General features: G+C 39.7%; 1 protein-coding gene across 1 annotated transcript in view; it reads left to right on the top strand.

Moving 5' to 3' along the window:
- The window catches only part of RASGRP3 (RAS guanyl releasing protein 3 (calcium and DAG-regulated)), a 63,878-nt gene that overhangs the window by 27,104 nt on the left and 23,505 nt on the right, over positions 1-13,269 (top strand). The window contains exons 9-10 of the mRNA XM_006835149.1: positions 3,937-4,014; positions 9,288-9,401. Coding sequence (XP_006835212.1) covers positions 3,937-4,014; positions 9,288-9,401 — 192 coding nt within the window. The remainder of the gene's footprint in view (positions 1-3,936; positions 4,015-9,287; positions 9,402-13,269) is intronic.

Here is a 13,269-nt window from a genome sequence, read left to right as displayed (position 1 = left end):
TAAGATCATTCTCCTTTTACAGATGCAAAAACTGAGCCTCAGAGAATATAACTTGCCCAAAGTCTCAATGTTAGTCAGTGGCATTTGAAGCTGGACTCATCATTTGAACCTGGGTGTGCCTGACTCCAAAACCTCTGCCCTGTGTTCTACTATTCTGCTTCCCTGCACAGTTCCTGGTGGACACTCATTTCACACTTAGCATGCACTGCCTTAAATTCAGTCTTTTTTTTTGCGTTCTGATCCTATTTATTTAAATAAATTGCTAGGCTATTGAGGTCAGGAAATAATTTTATACCATGTTGTAACACCAGGCCTAATGTTGTTGTTGTTAAGTGCCATCGAGTCAGTTCTGATTCACAATGATCCTGTTTAGGGTTTCCAAGGAACAGCTGGTGGATTTGAACTGGCAGCCTTGTGGTTCACAGTCTAGTGGTGATCTTACAGCGCCACACCAGGAGTGCATAGTGCCTTAAAATGTTATGATGTGTTGTTGAGTCTGTTATGATTCATAACAACTCTATGCACAAAACACAGCCCAGTTCTGTGCCAAATGACTCCTTTATTTCCACTGATCTTTAATCAAGTCTCTAAGACAGTATTTAGTTGTCGTTGTTGTTGTTGTTGTTAGGTGCCATCAAGTCAGCACCAACAAATACGGACCCTGTATACAACAGAACGAAACACTGTCCGTCCTGCGCCAACCTCATGTTTGAGCCCATTGCTGTACTTGAACCTATTGCTGCTGCCACTTGGCAATCAAGCTCATTGGGAGTTTTCCTCTTTTACTCCAGCCCTCCACTTTACCAATCATGATGTCCTTCTCCAGTGACTGGTGCTCCTGATAATATCTGAAGTATAAGAGACCAAGTCTGGCCATCCTGGCTTCCAAGGCGCACTCTGTCTGTACTTCTTCCAACATAGATTGGTTTGTTCTTTGGGCAGTCCGTGTTACTTTTAATATTCTCCTCCAACACCAAAACTCACATGCATCTATTTTCCTATGGTCTTCCTTATTCAACATTTACTACCTTGCATTAAAACCAGTTACAGTCATCAGGTTGTCCCATTCGTGTGTGTCAGAGTAGAATGGTGCTCCTTATTTTACGCTTTCAGTGATTGGTTTTCCAGAAGTAGATCACCAGGCCTTTCTACTAGAGCTACCAACCATTCAGTTGACAGCCAAGCATATTAAATGCTTGTACCACCTCGGGACTGCTTACTTTATACTGTTGTTGTGAGTTGCCATCAGGTTAATTCTAACTCTTGGTAACCCTATATGTGCAAAGTAGAACTGTGCTCTTAGGGTTCCAAATGATAAATGTTTGCCTTGTAGTCAAGTGCGTAACTAGTTAGGCCACTCAAGGACTCTTTTTAAGTATTTTAAGTTCTCTTCACTTTCAGGAAGCAAGGTCATATCACCTGTATATCACAGATTGTTAATGAGTCTTCTGCCAATCCCGATACCATGTTCTACCTCATATAATCCAGATTCTGAGATTATTTGCTCAGCATACACACTGAACACCCTTGGAAACCCTGTACAGGGTCGCTATGGGTCGGAACCGACTCGACGGCACTTAACAACAACAACAACAACAACACACTGAATAAATATGGCAAAAAGATACAATCTGGGCACACAACTTTCCTGATTTTAAACCATTCTGCATCCCCTTATTCTTTTTTAACAACTGCCTCTAAGTTTCTGAAATTAAATTCTTTGCAACATTGTCCATAGCTTGTCTTGCTCTACAAAGTCAAAAGCCTTTGCATAGTCAATAAAGCACAGGTATTTTCTGCTTTCAGCCAAGATCCATCTGACCTCGGCAATGATATCCCTCCATCCACATCCTCGTGAATCCAGCTTGAACATCTGGCAGTTCCCTGTCAATGTACTGTCTAAGTCATTTAAAAATTAACTTTAGCAAAATTATACTTGCGTGTGATATTAATGGCATTGCTCAATGATTTCCACAGTCTGTTGGGTCATCTCTCTTGAAATGGGCACAAACATGGGTCTCTTCTAATCCAACTTTTTTGACAGGCAAGTGAATGCCTCCACGGCTGCATCAGTTTGTTGAAAAATTTCAGTCAATTTCTGGAGTCTTTTTTTTTTTTTTTTAAACAATGTCTTCAGTGCAGCTTGGTCTTCTTTTAGTTCCATTGGTTCTTGATCATACGCTCTCTCTGAAATGGTTGAAAATTGACCATTTCTTTTTGGTACAGTGACTTTGTCTATTCCTTCCTTTTTTTTGATGTTTTTCAATATTATACCCACAAATCTTGCAATATTACTAGCCAAGTCTTGACCCTTTTCTTCAGTTCCTTCAGGATGAGAAATACTGAGCATGTTCTTCCCTTTTGGTTTTCTAACTCCAGGTCTTTGCATATCTCATTATAATACTTTATCTTCTCAAGATACCCTTTAAGTTTTTCTGTTCAGTTCTTTTACTTCCTCATTTCTTTCATTCACTGTAGCTTCTCTACACTCAACAGCAAGTTTCAGAGCCTCTTCTGACATCCATTTATATCTCATTTCTTTTTTGTCTTTTTAATGGCCTTTTACTTTCTTCATGAATGATGTTCTTGATGTCTTTATGGTCTTCAGTCATTAGTGCCTAATGCATCAAATCTGTTCATGAGATGGTCTCTAAATTCAGGTGAGGTATACTCAAGGCCATATTTTGGTTCTCATTGACTTGTTTTAATTTTCTTCTGTTTCAATCTGAACATGCATATGAGCAACTGATGATCTGTTCCACAGTCTTCCCCTGGCCTTGTTTTGACTCATGATATGGAATTTCTCCATCATCTCTTCCCACAGATGTAGTCAATTTGATTCCTGTCAAATTGGTGAGGTCCATGTGTTGTTTAAATTGAATAAGTTATCAATTGCTCTTGCAAAGTTTTGTCATGTGATCTCCAGCATCATTTCTATCACTAAGACCATATTTCCTAAATTCTGATCCTTCCTATTTATTTCCGATCTTCACATTCCAATCTCCAATAATTATCAATGTGTCTTGATTTTATGCTTGATCACTTTCTGACTGAATCAGTTGGTAGGGTTCTTCAATTTCATCATCACTGGCTTTGGTGATTGTTACATAAATTTGAATATTAGTGGTATTAACTGGTCTTTCTCTTAGGAGTATAGATATTATCCTATTACAGACAGCATTGCACTTGAAGATAGATCTTGAAATATTCATTTGGATGATAAATGTGATGCCATTCCTCTTTATTTTGTTTTTCCTGGCTTAGTAAGGCATATGATTGTCAGATTCAAAATAAACCAATACCAGCCCATTTTAGCTCAATTATGCCTAGGATATATTTATTTATTCCATTTCATTTTTGAGAAGTTTTAATTTTCTTAGATTTATACTTTTTACCTTCCACATCCAAAGTTTTAATGGATTTTGCAGTTGTTTCTTCTCATTTTGTGTTGTGTCCCATCACCAAATGAAGGTCCCAAAAGCTTTGCTCCATTCAAGTCATTATAGGCCACTCTGAGGAGGCAGCTCATTCCCCCATCGCGTTTTGAGTGCCTTCCAATTTGAGGGGCTCATCTCCTGGCACTGTATGTGACAATGTTCTACTGCTATTTATAAGGTTTTCAGTGGCTAAACTTTAAGAAGTATTCACCTCTCCTTCATCCAAGTCAGTCTTAGTCTGGAAGCTCAGCTGAATCCTGTCCACTATGGGTGAATCTGCTGGTATTTAAAACACAGATTGCATAACTTACAACATCACAGCAACGTACAAGCTATCACAGTATGACAAACTAACAAACCAGTGGTGGAGCATCATTAGATATTGAAATTAAACATTAAACGTAATTAAATATTGAAATTAAACATTGAACGTGAAAAAAACTTTAGCAGAGTAAATAAATAAATATGATCCAACCCAATTATCCTTCCTTTGTTGTAGCTTTCTCTGGACCTCTATCACACAGAAGATGATATCTACAAACTGTCTCTGGTGCTGGAACCTAGGAACTCTAAGTCTGTGAGTATTGTTTTCTCTCTAAAGATTGGTGTCAGATAGCATTGCTTGTCATTTACAGTAATTGGCCATAACAATGAGCTTTTATATTAAAAAGATTAAAGACTTTTAATAATCTTTATTATTTCCATTTTACTGATGAAACAGCATATCCCTGGCAGTTTGTAATTGTTTCTTCATATCAGAGACTATTAAGAGGAAGAATATTATTTCCAATTACTCTGTTTTAGTGATCTTCTGTATATTACAGTCTCTCAAAGAACTCATCTATGTATAGAATCAAAAAGAAATGTAAACAAGAACTGTTAACTTAGTATCAGGAGTCCTGTAGGATATAAGCACTGGACTGCTAATCAAAAGATCAGTGGTTCAACCTACAAACTGCTCCTTGGAAACCCTGTAAAGGTTGCTATGAGTTGGAAACAACTCAAGGGCATTTAACAACAACAACATCATCTTTGTATTAAAGATCATTTGTTGTTGTTAAGTGCAGTCGAGTTGGTTCCAACTTATAGCAACCCTGTATAGGATTTCCAAGGTGTGGCTGGTGAGTTTGAACCACCATCTTTAAGGTTCAAATAGACCTTGCACCCCAGTGCTTATCCTACAGTGCCACACCAGGACTCCTTAGATCCTCCTAGCCTTAAAAAGTTTTTTATTCAAAATAAAATTAAATATTTTTATTTTATGTACCCTGGATTATAATTCAGACATATTTTTACTATCGAATGACTCAGTTTAGAATTTCAGTGTCATATTTCAATCTTATGAATTGATGGTGGCCTGTTAGTAAATAATGATGTTGAGGAAATTATGTCATTGAATGTACAATGCTTATTTGTTGTAGTGAGTGGACTATATTTTAGATATATTTTATAATAATAAAAATATCTGGAAAAATTTGAAACTTATAAGGAGGATAAAGCTGACATGTTGAAGGAAAAAAATGTCTGTTTGCTGCCTTATACTCATATCATGTGATCTGTTGCCTTATAAAACTATCATCCACAAACTCCTTATCAATTGAACTATGTAGCACATTGTCTGTACTCTAGACCCCAAATTTGTCAATCTATTAATGTCGACTGTGATTTGAACCATGGAAATGAAAGAAACAGAATGATAGGGGAGGTATAAAGGCATGAAGTGGCTGGCATACAAGTTTTCAAGATGAACTTTAATTTCAGAGCAAAGAGGGGAAGATAGAATTCCCACTTAGTTTTCATCTTGTCTAGATGGGTATGGTGAAAGATGGGGATAGGATTTTTTTGACTCAATAGTGAGTAATTGTTGTCATGACTAATTGTGATTGTCAAAACTGTAAAAGTAGAAGTTGATAACAAAAAGGGGGGGGGAATAGTTAATCTTACATTTCAGGAACAGAGAACCCTAGGACCATCAAGAGGGAAGAACAAAAGTGGAATGCGAAACCCTAACCAGAGAAGCAGAGATGTCAGAGACAGAGGCAGAGGTGTTGGTATGGAGAGATAGAGCACCTGAGGACTCTAGACTCTTGGAAAGAGAAGGGCTATGTGCTGGCGGGCATGAGGCTGGTTTACAAAATGTGCCCTTTGGTTGTTTAAACGATTGTATGCATATTCCTGGATGTTTTTGTGTACATTAAAAAAAAAAAAAAAAGGAAATATAGGCAAATACTGTTACCCAATGATGCATGGAGAAGATTGTAATCATTGCAATGAAACAAAATACAATTGGTTGAATGCAAACTGACTTTCTACAACGTAAATGGTCACTTAAATCATAATAAAAGCTTTAAGAAAAAAGAAAGAAAGAAAGAGACAGAATGACTTTGAGGGCCATTCTCTTGCCCTTGAATCTGAGTCAGTTAAGTTGGTAACATTTGTTCCCAGAATAATGAATGTGGTGGTCCCTAGAGGACCATCTCCTGGGAACTCTCCAGAATGAAGCCTTGTAAGAAGATCTGACAGGTTGACAAAGGGAGGAATGGGGACACAGACTTTTCAAAGTTAGCATGACTAAGAGAGCCTAAGGAGAAGCAAGGTTTTCAAAAAAAAAAAAAGTAACATCTGTACTCCTCCCTCATTCCATAGCTGTGGTGTAATAAGCCTGAAAGAAAATGTGACAGTACACAGTATGTGCACTCACGGCTTTTGCACGTCCCTGCCATCTTCATTTACCTAAATCAGACACCTTTATTCCTACCTGTAGTTGGACACCTAGGAGGACATAATATTCATGTTATCTCATTGACTGTTGAGAAAACTGAGTGTGGATCACACAGGCAGTGAGTAGGAGAACAGGGATCTGATCTCAGGCCTATCTGTCTTCATCCAGTGTACCTGTCACATGATCCTGTGTCATTTTCCCACCATTGGGCATATCCACAACAGGATGGCAGTGAACATTTTAGAAGACTTCTTTGTGCCTTTCAAGACTAATTTTATCCTAAACAGGGTAAATGTTTCATCAACTTTAGAAGAAGTTCCCATCAAATACAGGCTCTCTGCTTCCTCAAAGATTTAAAGCCTCGGAAACCCTATACAGGGTAGCTGTGAGTCCAAATGGACTCAATGGCACTTGACAACAACAGTTTTCACAGCATGCCCAAGTACTAAAAGTCTGTGAATCTTAGAAAACACATTTCCCAAAGCCTTTCTTGCCCAGTACTATATCAAACTCTATGTTCACGTGGCACCTAGAATGTCATACTGGTTTTTTTGTTTTTTTTTCATGGCATGATTATATCTAAATAAATATGAGGTTGTTGTTGTTGTTGTTAAGTGCCATCGAGTCGGGTCTGACCCATAGTGACCCTGTACAGGGTTTCCGAGAATGTAAATCTTTACGGGAGTAGAAAGCCTCATCTTTCTCCCGCGGAGCGGCTGGTAGTTTCGAACCGCTGACCTTAAGGTTCGCAGCCCGATTCGTAACCACTACGCTACCAAAAAGTTTGTGGAAAATGGAATTAAAAGATAATGGAATTTTTCCATAAACTTTTTGGAACCTTCATACCTAACAGTTCCAGTAAAAGAATAATTAGGTCCAAGTAACATAATAAAGGAGACCTGGTGTGGTGCTGTGGGGTAATGCACAAGACTGCAACTTTTACACATACAATTCAGTTTGAGCTCATTAGCCATTCCTTGGAAACCCTATACCGAGTCACTATAAGTTGGAATCAACTCAACAGTATTTAACAACAAAACAACAACAACAGCATAGTAAATATTTATGTTCTAACAGCTTAACACTCACTAGGAAACTATTACACACATATTGAAAGAAAAAAGTATTTTCATAGGATTCTTCAGCATAATCACCTGCTGGAAGATGTCTGTGCCCATTGGACTCTGTACAATTTCTAAATATTAAAATCAGGTTGAACCACACTAATTTTTGTTTCACAAAGATATGGTGTCACAACCCAGTCTAATGGACAAACTGTGACTGTGTTAAGCTAGCAGTTCAAGCAGTATCTGCCTGACAGATATTGAGTATTACGTTTTTCTTGGAAGCTTGAAATATCTTGTGCGATCCCTGTGAGTTTGCTGCAATGCCCCATGGCATACTGGTGTACACTTTGGGAAACCCACTAGAAAGCTCTCTGATATGTACATGTGTGTGTATGCGTGTATGTGTGTGAGTATGTGAAGAGGTGTTGTATATGTAGTGTGTGTATGTGTGAGAGTGAATGTGTTTTTATGAAGTATGTGTGTGCGGTGTGAACATAAATCCACACTGCAGGTAATTTTTGGTCCTACTTTTAGTTTTCAGGATACTATTAATACTGTGCTCATGATATTGTTCAAGAGTTAAATGACTACAGATACTCCTAACTACCATACTTCTCACTCTATGAATATTTGCTACAAACTCTTGCAAAAATGATTGTTTTCAACTTACTATCAAATTTAAAAAGCCTTCGAATAGAAGTTTGCAAGCATGTATTAGCAACCAACAATGCTTACCCTGATGAGGGCCCCAGCAAGAGACTAGAAAATGATCATAAGTCTCCATTGTGCATTATTGCCTTTATATTCCCCACGTTATTAATTACAAGCATCTTGCAATAATGTGGGGAAAAAGCTATGGGGGAAACAAGTCTTCCAGAGGACTGTGGTTACTAAGTGCCATTGAGTCTGTTCTAACTCATAGTGACCCTGCATATGGTTTCTGTGTAGCAGCTGATGGGTTTGAACTTCCAACCTTGTGGTTATCAGTCCAGTGCTTATCCTACAGTGCCATTCCAGTATTCCTCCAGAGGACTTGTTGTTGTTGTTAAGTGCTATCATGTTGGTTCCGACTCATAACAACCCTGTTTAGGGTTTCTAAGGAGCAACTGGTGGTTTTAAGCCACTAATCCTACAGTTAGTAGTCCAATGCTTATTCTATAGTGCCACGCTAGGCCTCCAGTAGACTAACGATTACCAGAAAAATCAGAAGGGATTAAGCATATTGAGAGAGTGAAGGTATAAAGACATAAACTTGACAATCCACTAATTGCATCTACTGTACATACCCACCAATTAATTCATCTCCAATATCAAATGTTAACCAATTACATAACTGGTGTTTTATATGTTTGCATTATGCAAAACTACCTAATGTACTGTTATATGTGTATTACAAGATGTGATAGTGATATTTGAGAAAGCTGGATTGAAATATTTTCCTACTTAAATTATTGTATTTTTAGGATAAATGCTTTGCCAATTTGGGAGTGAGGCTGCTGTCAAGCAAAATGCACTATTCAAACACGCATTTAATGATGGATTAGATTCTATGTACAAAAGCTGCCTGTGTTTCAGAAACATATCAGTGCTACATAAGTGTTAATGTTCATTGTTCATGTTAATATTCAAAAGTTATGTTTTTTTTCACTGTCCCTGGTCCTAATTGTTCAAGGCCCCAGTTAATATTCTAAAATGTGCGTGTTCACTGAGTTTCAGTTAAAAGTGGTGGGATAATTTAGATATGGATAGTGGTTGGTTGGTTATGTACTATGGAGTCGATTCGACTTATAACGACCCTATACAGGGTTTCCAAGGCTGTAAATCTTTATGGGAGCAGAAAGCCTCATCTTTCTCCCACAGAACAGGTGGTAGTTTTGAACTGCTGAACTTGTGGTTTGCAGCCCGATTCGTAACCACTACGCTAATGGAGATAGTAGCAAAGCATGATGAAGGTAACCAATTGTCACTACATTGTACATGTAAAAGTCATTGAATTGACAAGTGTTTTGTTATATATTATATTTGTAACACAGAGAAATGGTGTGTGCTTTCTCTCAGCAGCCTACCTCCCCTACAACACCCAACAAGCCTGTGGTGCCCTTGGAATGGGCATCAGGAGTGATGCTGAAGCCAGACCCCACGGTCATCAACAAGCACATAAGGAAATTGGTTGAGGTAAGTGAGAGGGAGTAAAAAATTTCTCTTCAGAATATTCTGAAACTCCCCAGGAACAAGATGGTAGCCATGCCAACAGCCCTCTTGCATGTTGGAGCAATTTAGTAGATGTTGGCGCTCTACCTGGCCTTGGCTTCTACAAGAGGAACATCTATAATAATGGCCCCCTTTCCTTCCCTTTCAGGCTTTCCTCACTTATTCAAATACTTTCAGGTACTTTCAACTCTTCCCCTTCCAGGCATTTAACTCCTTTGTCACTTCCACTGCAACACATAGGGTTATTGGGGGCTTAGAATCACATACTAAAAGCCCACATAGGTCCCAATAAAATACATGACAAATTGATGACTCTCAGCAGGAAGACTCTATGAGTTAGATAGTTTCTCTTACCATATATATTCGTGGCTAGTGACATAGCAGCACAATATTGTTAAAGTCAAAAAATTACAGTGCAGAATAAGACTTTGTTAGAGCTTTCTACAATAAAACCTGTGAACGCCAGAATCTGTATAAGGCAGAAATATGTCCAAGAAGGAGAGCTCAAATATTTTCTAATAGCAAAGAGTGATAAAAAAAAAAAATCATAAGACTGCAATAGCAAAACGATGGAGACAGTGTAAGTGTCCATCAACTGAAAAATGGATAAACAAACAGTGGTACATATACACAATGGAATATGATGCTACCTTGAAGAATAACAGGAAGCTGCAAGCCACCGCATAACATGGATGAACCTTGGAGACATTATGTTGAGTGAAATTGTTGTTGTTGTTAACTGCCTTTGAGTCGATTCCGACCCACAGCGACCCTGTGTAGGGTTTCCAAGGAGCAGCTGGTAAGCTTGAACTACTGACCTTGCAGTTCAAATGACTTTGCAGTCTGGTGCATTAGCCCACAGCACCACACCAGGACTCCTGAGTGAAATTAGTCAGTCACAAAAGGAGAAGTACTGCATAGGACCACTACTGTAAAAGACTAAGCAAAAGAACCTATACTACAGGGGGAGGGGATTCTTTGCTGGTTACTGGGATGTGGGAAGAGGGATGAGGGGAGGGAGCTGAAGGTGCAGCACAGGGTAGGGAATAGACACAGGATAGTTTAGGTGCTAGAGAGGTGGGGCAATACATAAGAAGGGGGAAGGGAATGGAAGAACAAAACAGACAGGAAAACAATTAGGCAGGTTTGCATGCGCTGAGTGGGACAGAGGTAAATAATGATGTATGCACAACCTTGGAACAACAGGGCTCTGGGATACAGGGATTGAGACACGGTTGGAATGGGGAAAAGGGGAGGAAATGTTAAAATGGGTGTCTTTTGAATCTTGGTTTCCCTGGCATACCATTATAAAATAGACACTTGAGGGGAAGAGAAAGGAATAGTCAGAAATATCACCATAGAATGCTTGTAAGTCCGTCTTCTGCCTATAACTTATTGGAACACCTAAAATGGGGCTACAACATGCCCAGTGAAGGAGGCTTCCTGCGGAGTCTCTGCATTACATAAGACCATAGGTGGAATCCTGAACCGCATCCAGAATCTTCTGAGGTGGGAAATTTCCACTTGAAAGGACAAGCAGACCAGCCTGGAGCCACTAGAAAACCAGAAGACACTTCTTGAAAGAAAAACCTGACAGGAAAAATACAAAACAATAAAAGCAGTCTGACTGATTACTACAAGAACAAGCAGGTTGCTTGCCTAGCAGACATCAGGGCAAGTGGTCAGGTCCTGTCAGGGCAAACCCCCTTCCAAGACTCAGACTCAGTGGGAATACACACTCTAATTGGTGACCACGTTCATCACTGATAAGGGGAAATGAGGGAAAAACAGTAATGAAGCTACGAGCTAAGCCCTACAATATTGAATAGACTCCTGTGAACCTGGGTGGAAACCTGGTTGGCCAGCAGTGTGGCAAGACTTGGGGACTCTTGGGCCCAGAGTCAGTGACTTAGCCACAGAGGACTAGAGTGGAGAGTGAAGCATCCAGCTTCACATCTTATACATTTGTCCTCGCTTCATCCAGAAGCGAGGACATATGCATAAGAACACCCATTGCAGATAATACGCACTTGACCTGGCTTCAATGACTGGATAATCAGAGCTCAACTAGAAGAAGAAAGAAGAGGAAAAAAGAATAATCTGATACAATTTGATGAACTTAACCTACACTTATGGATGCAGTAGCTCAAAAGAGAGAACAAATCTTTACAGCGAGGATCATTCCCATCCCCATCCATACACAGAGTAGACAGGGATGGGCAACTTGGACATTGGCTACCCCAAATGGGGGGTCTACAAAGGCAAGAAGTGACTGACTCACAAGCTTTCAAGAGGGAGCCTAGATCCAGAGGGCATGGAGGAAGGTAGAATCTCCATTGAGTAGTATACAATCTGTCTGGGCGGGGCTGATGAAAGGAAATGTGGATAGGTCTCTTGTGATACAATAGTGAATACTTGTTATCAGGACTTACTGTGAGGGTTGGAAATGTAAAGGTAGATATTTTGTAGCAAAAGGAGGGGAATGATTAACTTTGCAGTATAGGAGCGGAGGTTCCTGGGACCATCAAGGGAGAAGAGCAAAGAGCAGGACCCTACCCAGAGAAGCAGTGACACTAGAGATGGAGACAGAGATGATTATGTGGAGAGATGGAGCAGCTGGGGACTTTAGACCCAGAGAGGGAGAGGGGCTGTGTGCTGACGACTGGTGGACAGGCTTGTAGTGTATACCCTTTGCTTGGTTGATGATGCATGGAGGGGATTGTAACCATGGCAATGAAACAATATACGATAGGAAGAATGTAAAACTAATGTTCTCCCATGTAAACTATCACATAATTCACGATAAAACATTAAAAAACATAAGACTGCATCCTGTCAAAGGTGGAAAACTTGTGGAACATGGAAAAGCAAGGCAATCCCCTTGAGTTCTGGTCCTCACATGTTTCACTATAGGTAGACAGAAGAGTAGAATACTAAAGTGGGAGAAATGGAAACATCTCCAGCCGTAGAAACTGTGATCCCTGATAAAACACCTTCTTTAACGGAGCATTACATCTTCTGGAGGAGTCCTTGTGTGGTGCTGTGGGTTAATGTCCTGAACTATAAGGATATTTTGAACAGCAAGCTACTCAGTTTAAGCTCATTGGCCACTCCTCGGAAACCTGGGTTGCTGTGAATTGGAACCAATTAGAAGGCACTTAACAACAACTGACCAAATAAGATTTGAGTCTTTGGGAAATAATGTATTTTCATGGTACATGTTGGATAATTCAGGCAACTAACTATGAGATGCTAAAAGAAAAGTTCTGGAGCATGTGAAGCAGGAAGGAAAAGATTATTAAGGGGTAGTGTGGAGAGGATATTTGGTGAGGGAAACGGCAGAGAAGATAGGGTCCAAAGCAGGCAAGGTGATGATGGAGGAGCAACAGGAAAGGCAGGGGACCTCAAGGAATGCAAAAATGGAGATGCAACTCAGAAAGTTCTGGAACTCGGAAATGAAATATTACATATCCTCTCTCCCACTCTAGTCTGCTTTTCTCTGAGTGCTCATTCCATTGCAGACTAGTTTTCTGTGCTCACCATTTACAGCGGGACTCTCAGCCTATTACTCTCTGTCTCTGTCTGTCTTTGTTTCCACTCTCTGTTCCCTTCTCTCTAATTTCAGTTTCATGAAGCAGGGACTCAGATTGGCCCTCTTTGGGAAATTGCGTACTGCTGGTTTAGTCAAATGAAAGACTGGGTTTTATTATTGTTGTTGTTGTCAGGTGCCATCGAGTCGGAACCGACTCATAGTGACCCCATGCACAGCAGAACGAAACAATGTCCGATCCTGGGCCAACCTCACTACCACTGCCACACTTGAGTCCATCAA

Source organism: Chrysochloris asiatica, unplaced genomic scaffold, assembly GCF_000296735.1.
Source record: "Chrysochloris asiatica unplaced genomic scaffold, ChrAsi1.0 scaffold00016, whole genome shotgun sequence".
Classification (NCBI taxonomy): domain Eukaryota; kingdom Metazoa; phylum Chordata; class Mammalia; order Afrosoricida; family Chrysochloridae; genus Chrysochloris; species Chrysochloris asiatica.
The sequence above is the reverse complement of the archived record's forward strand: the minus strand, read 5'-3'. Positions and strand labels throughout refer to the sequence as shown.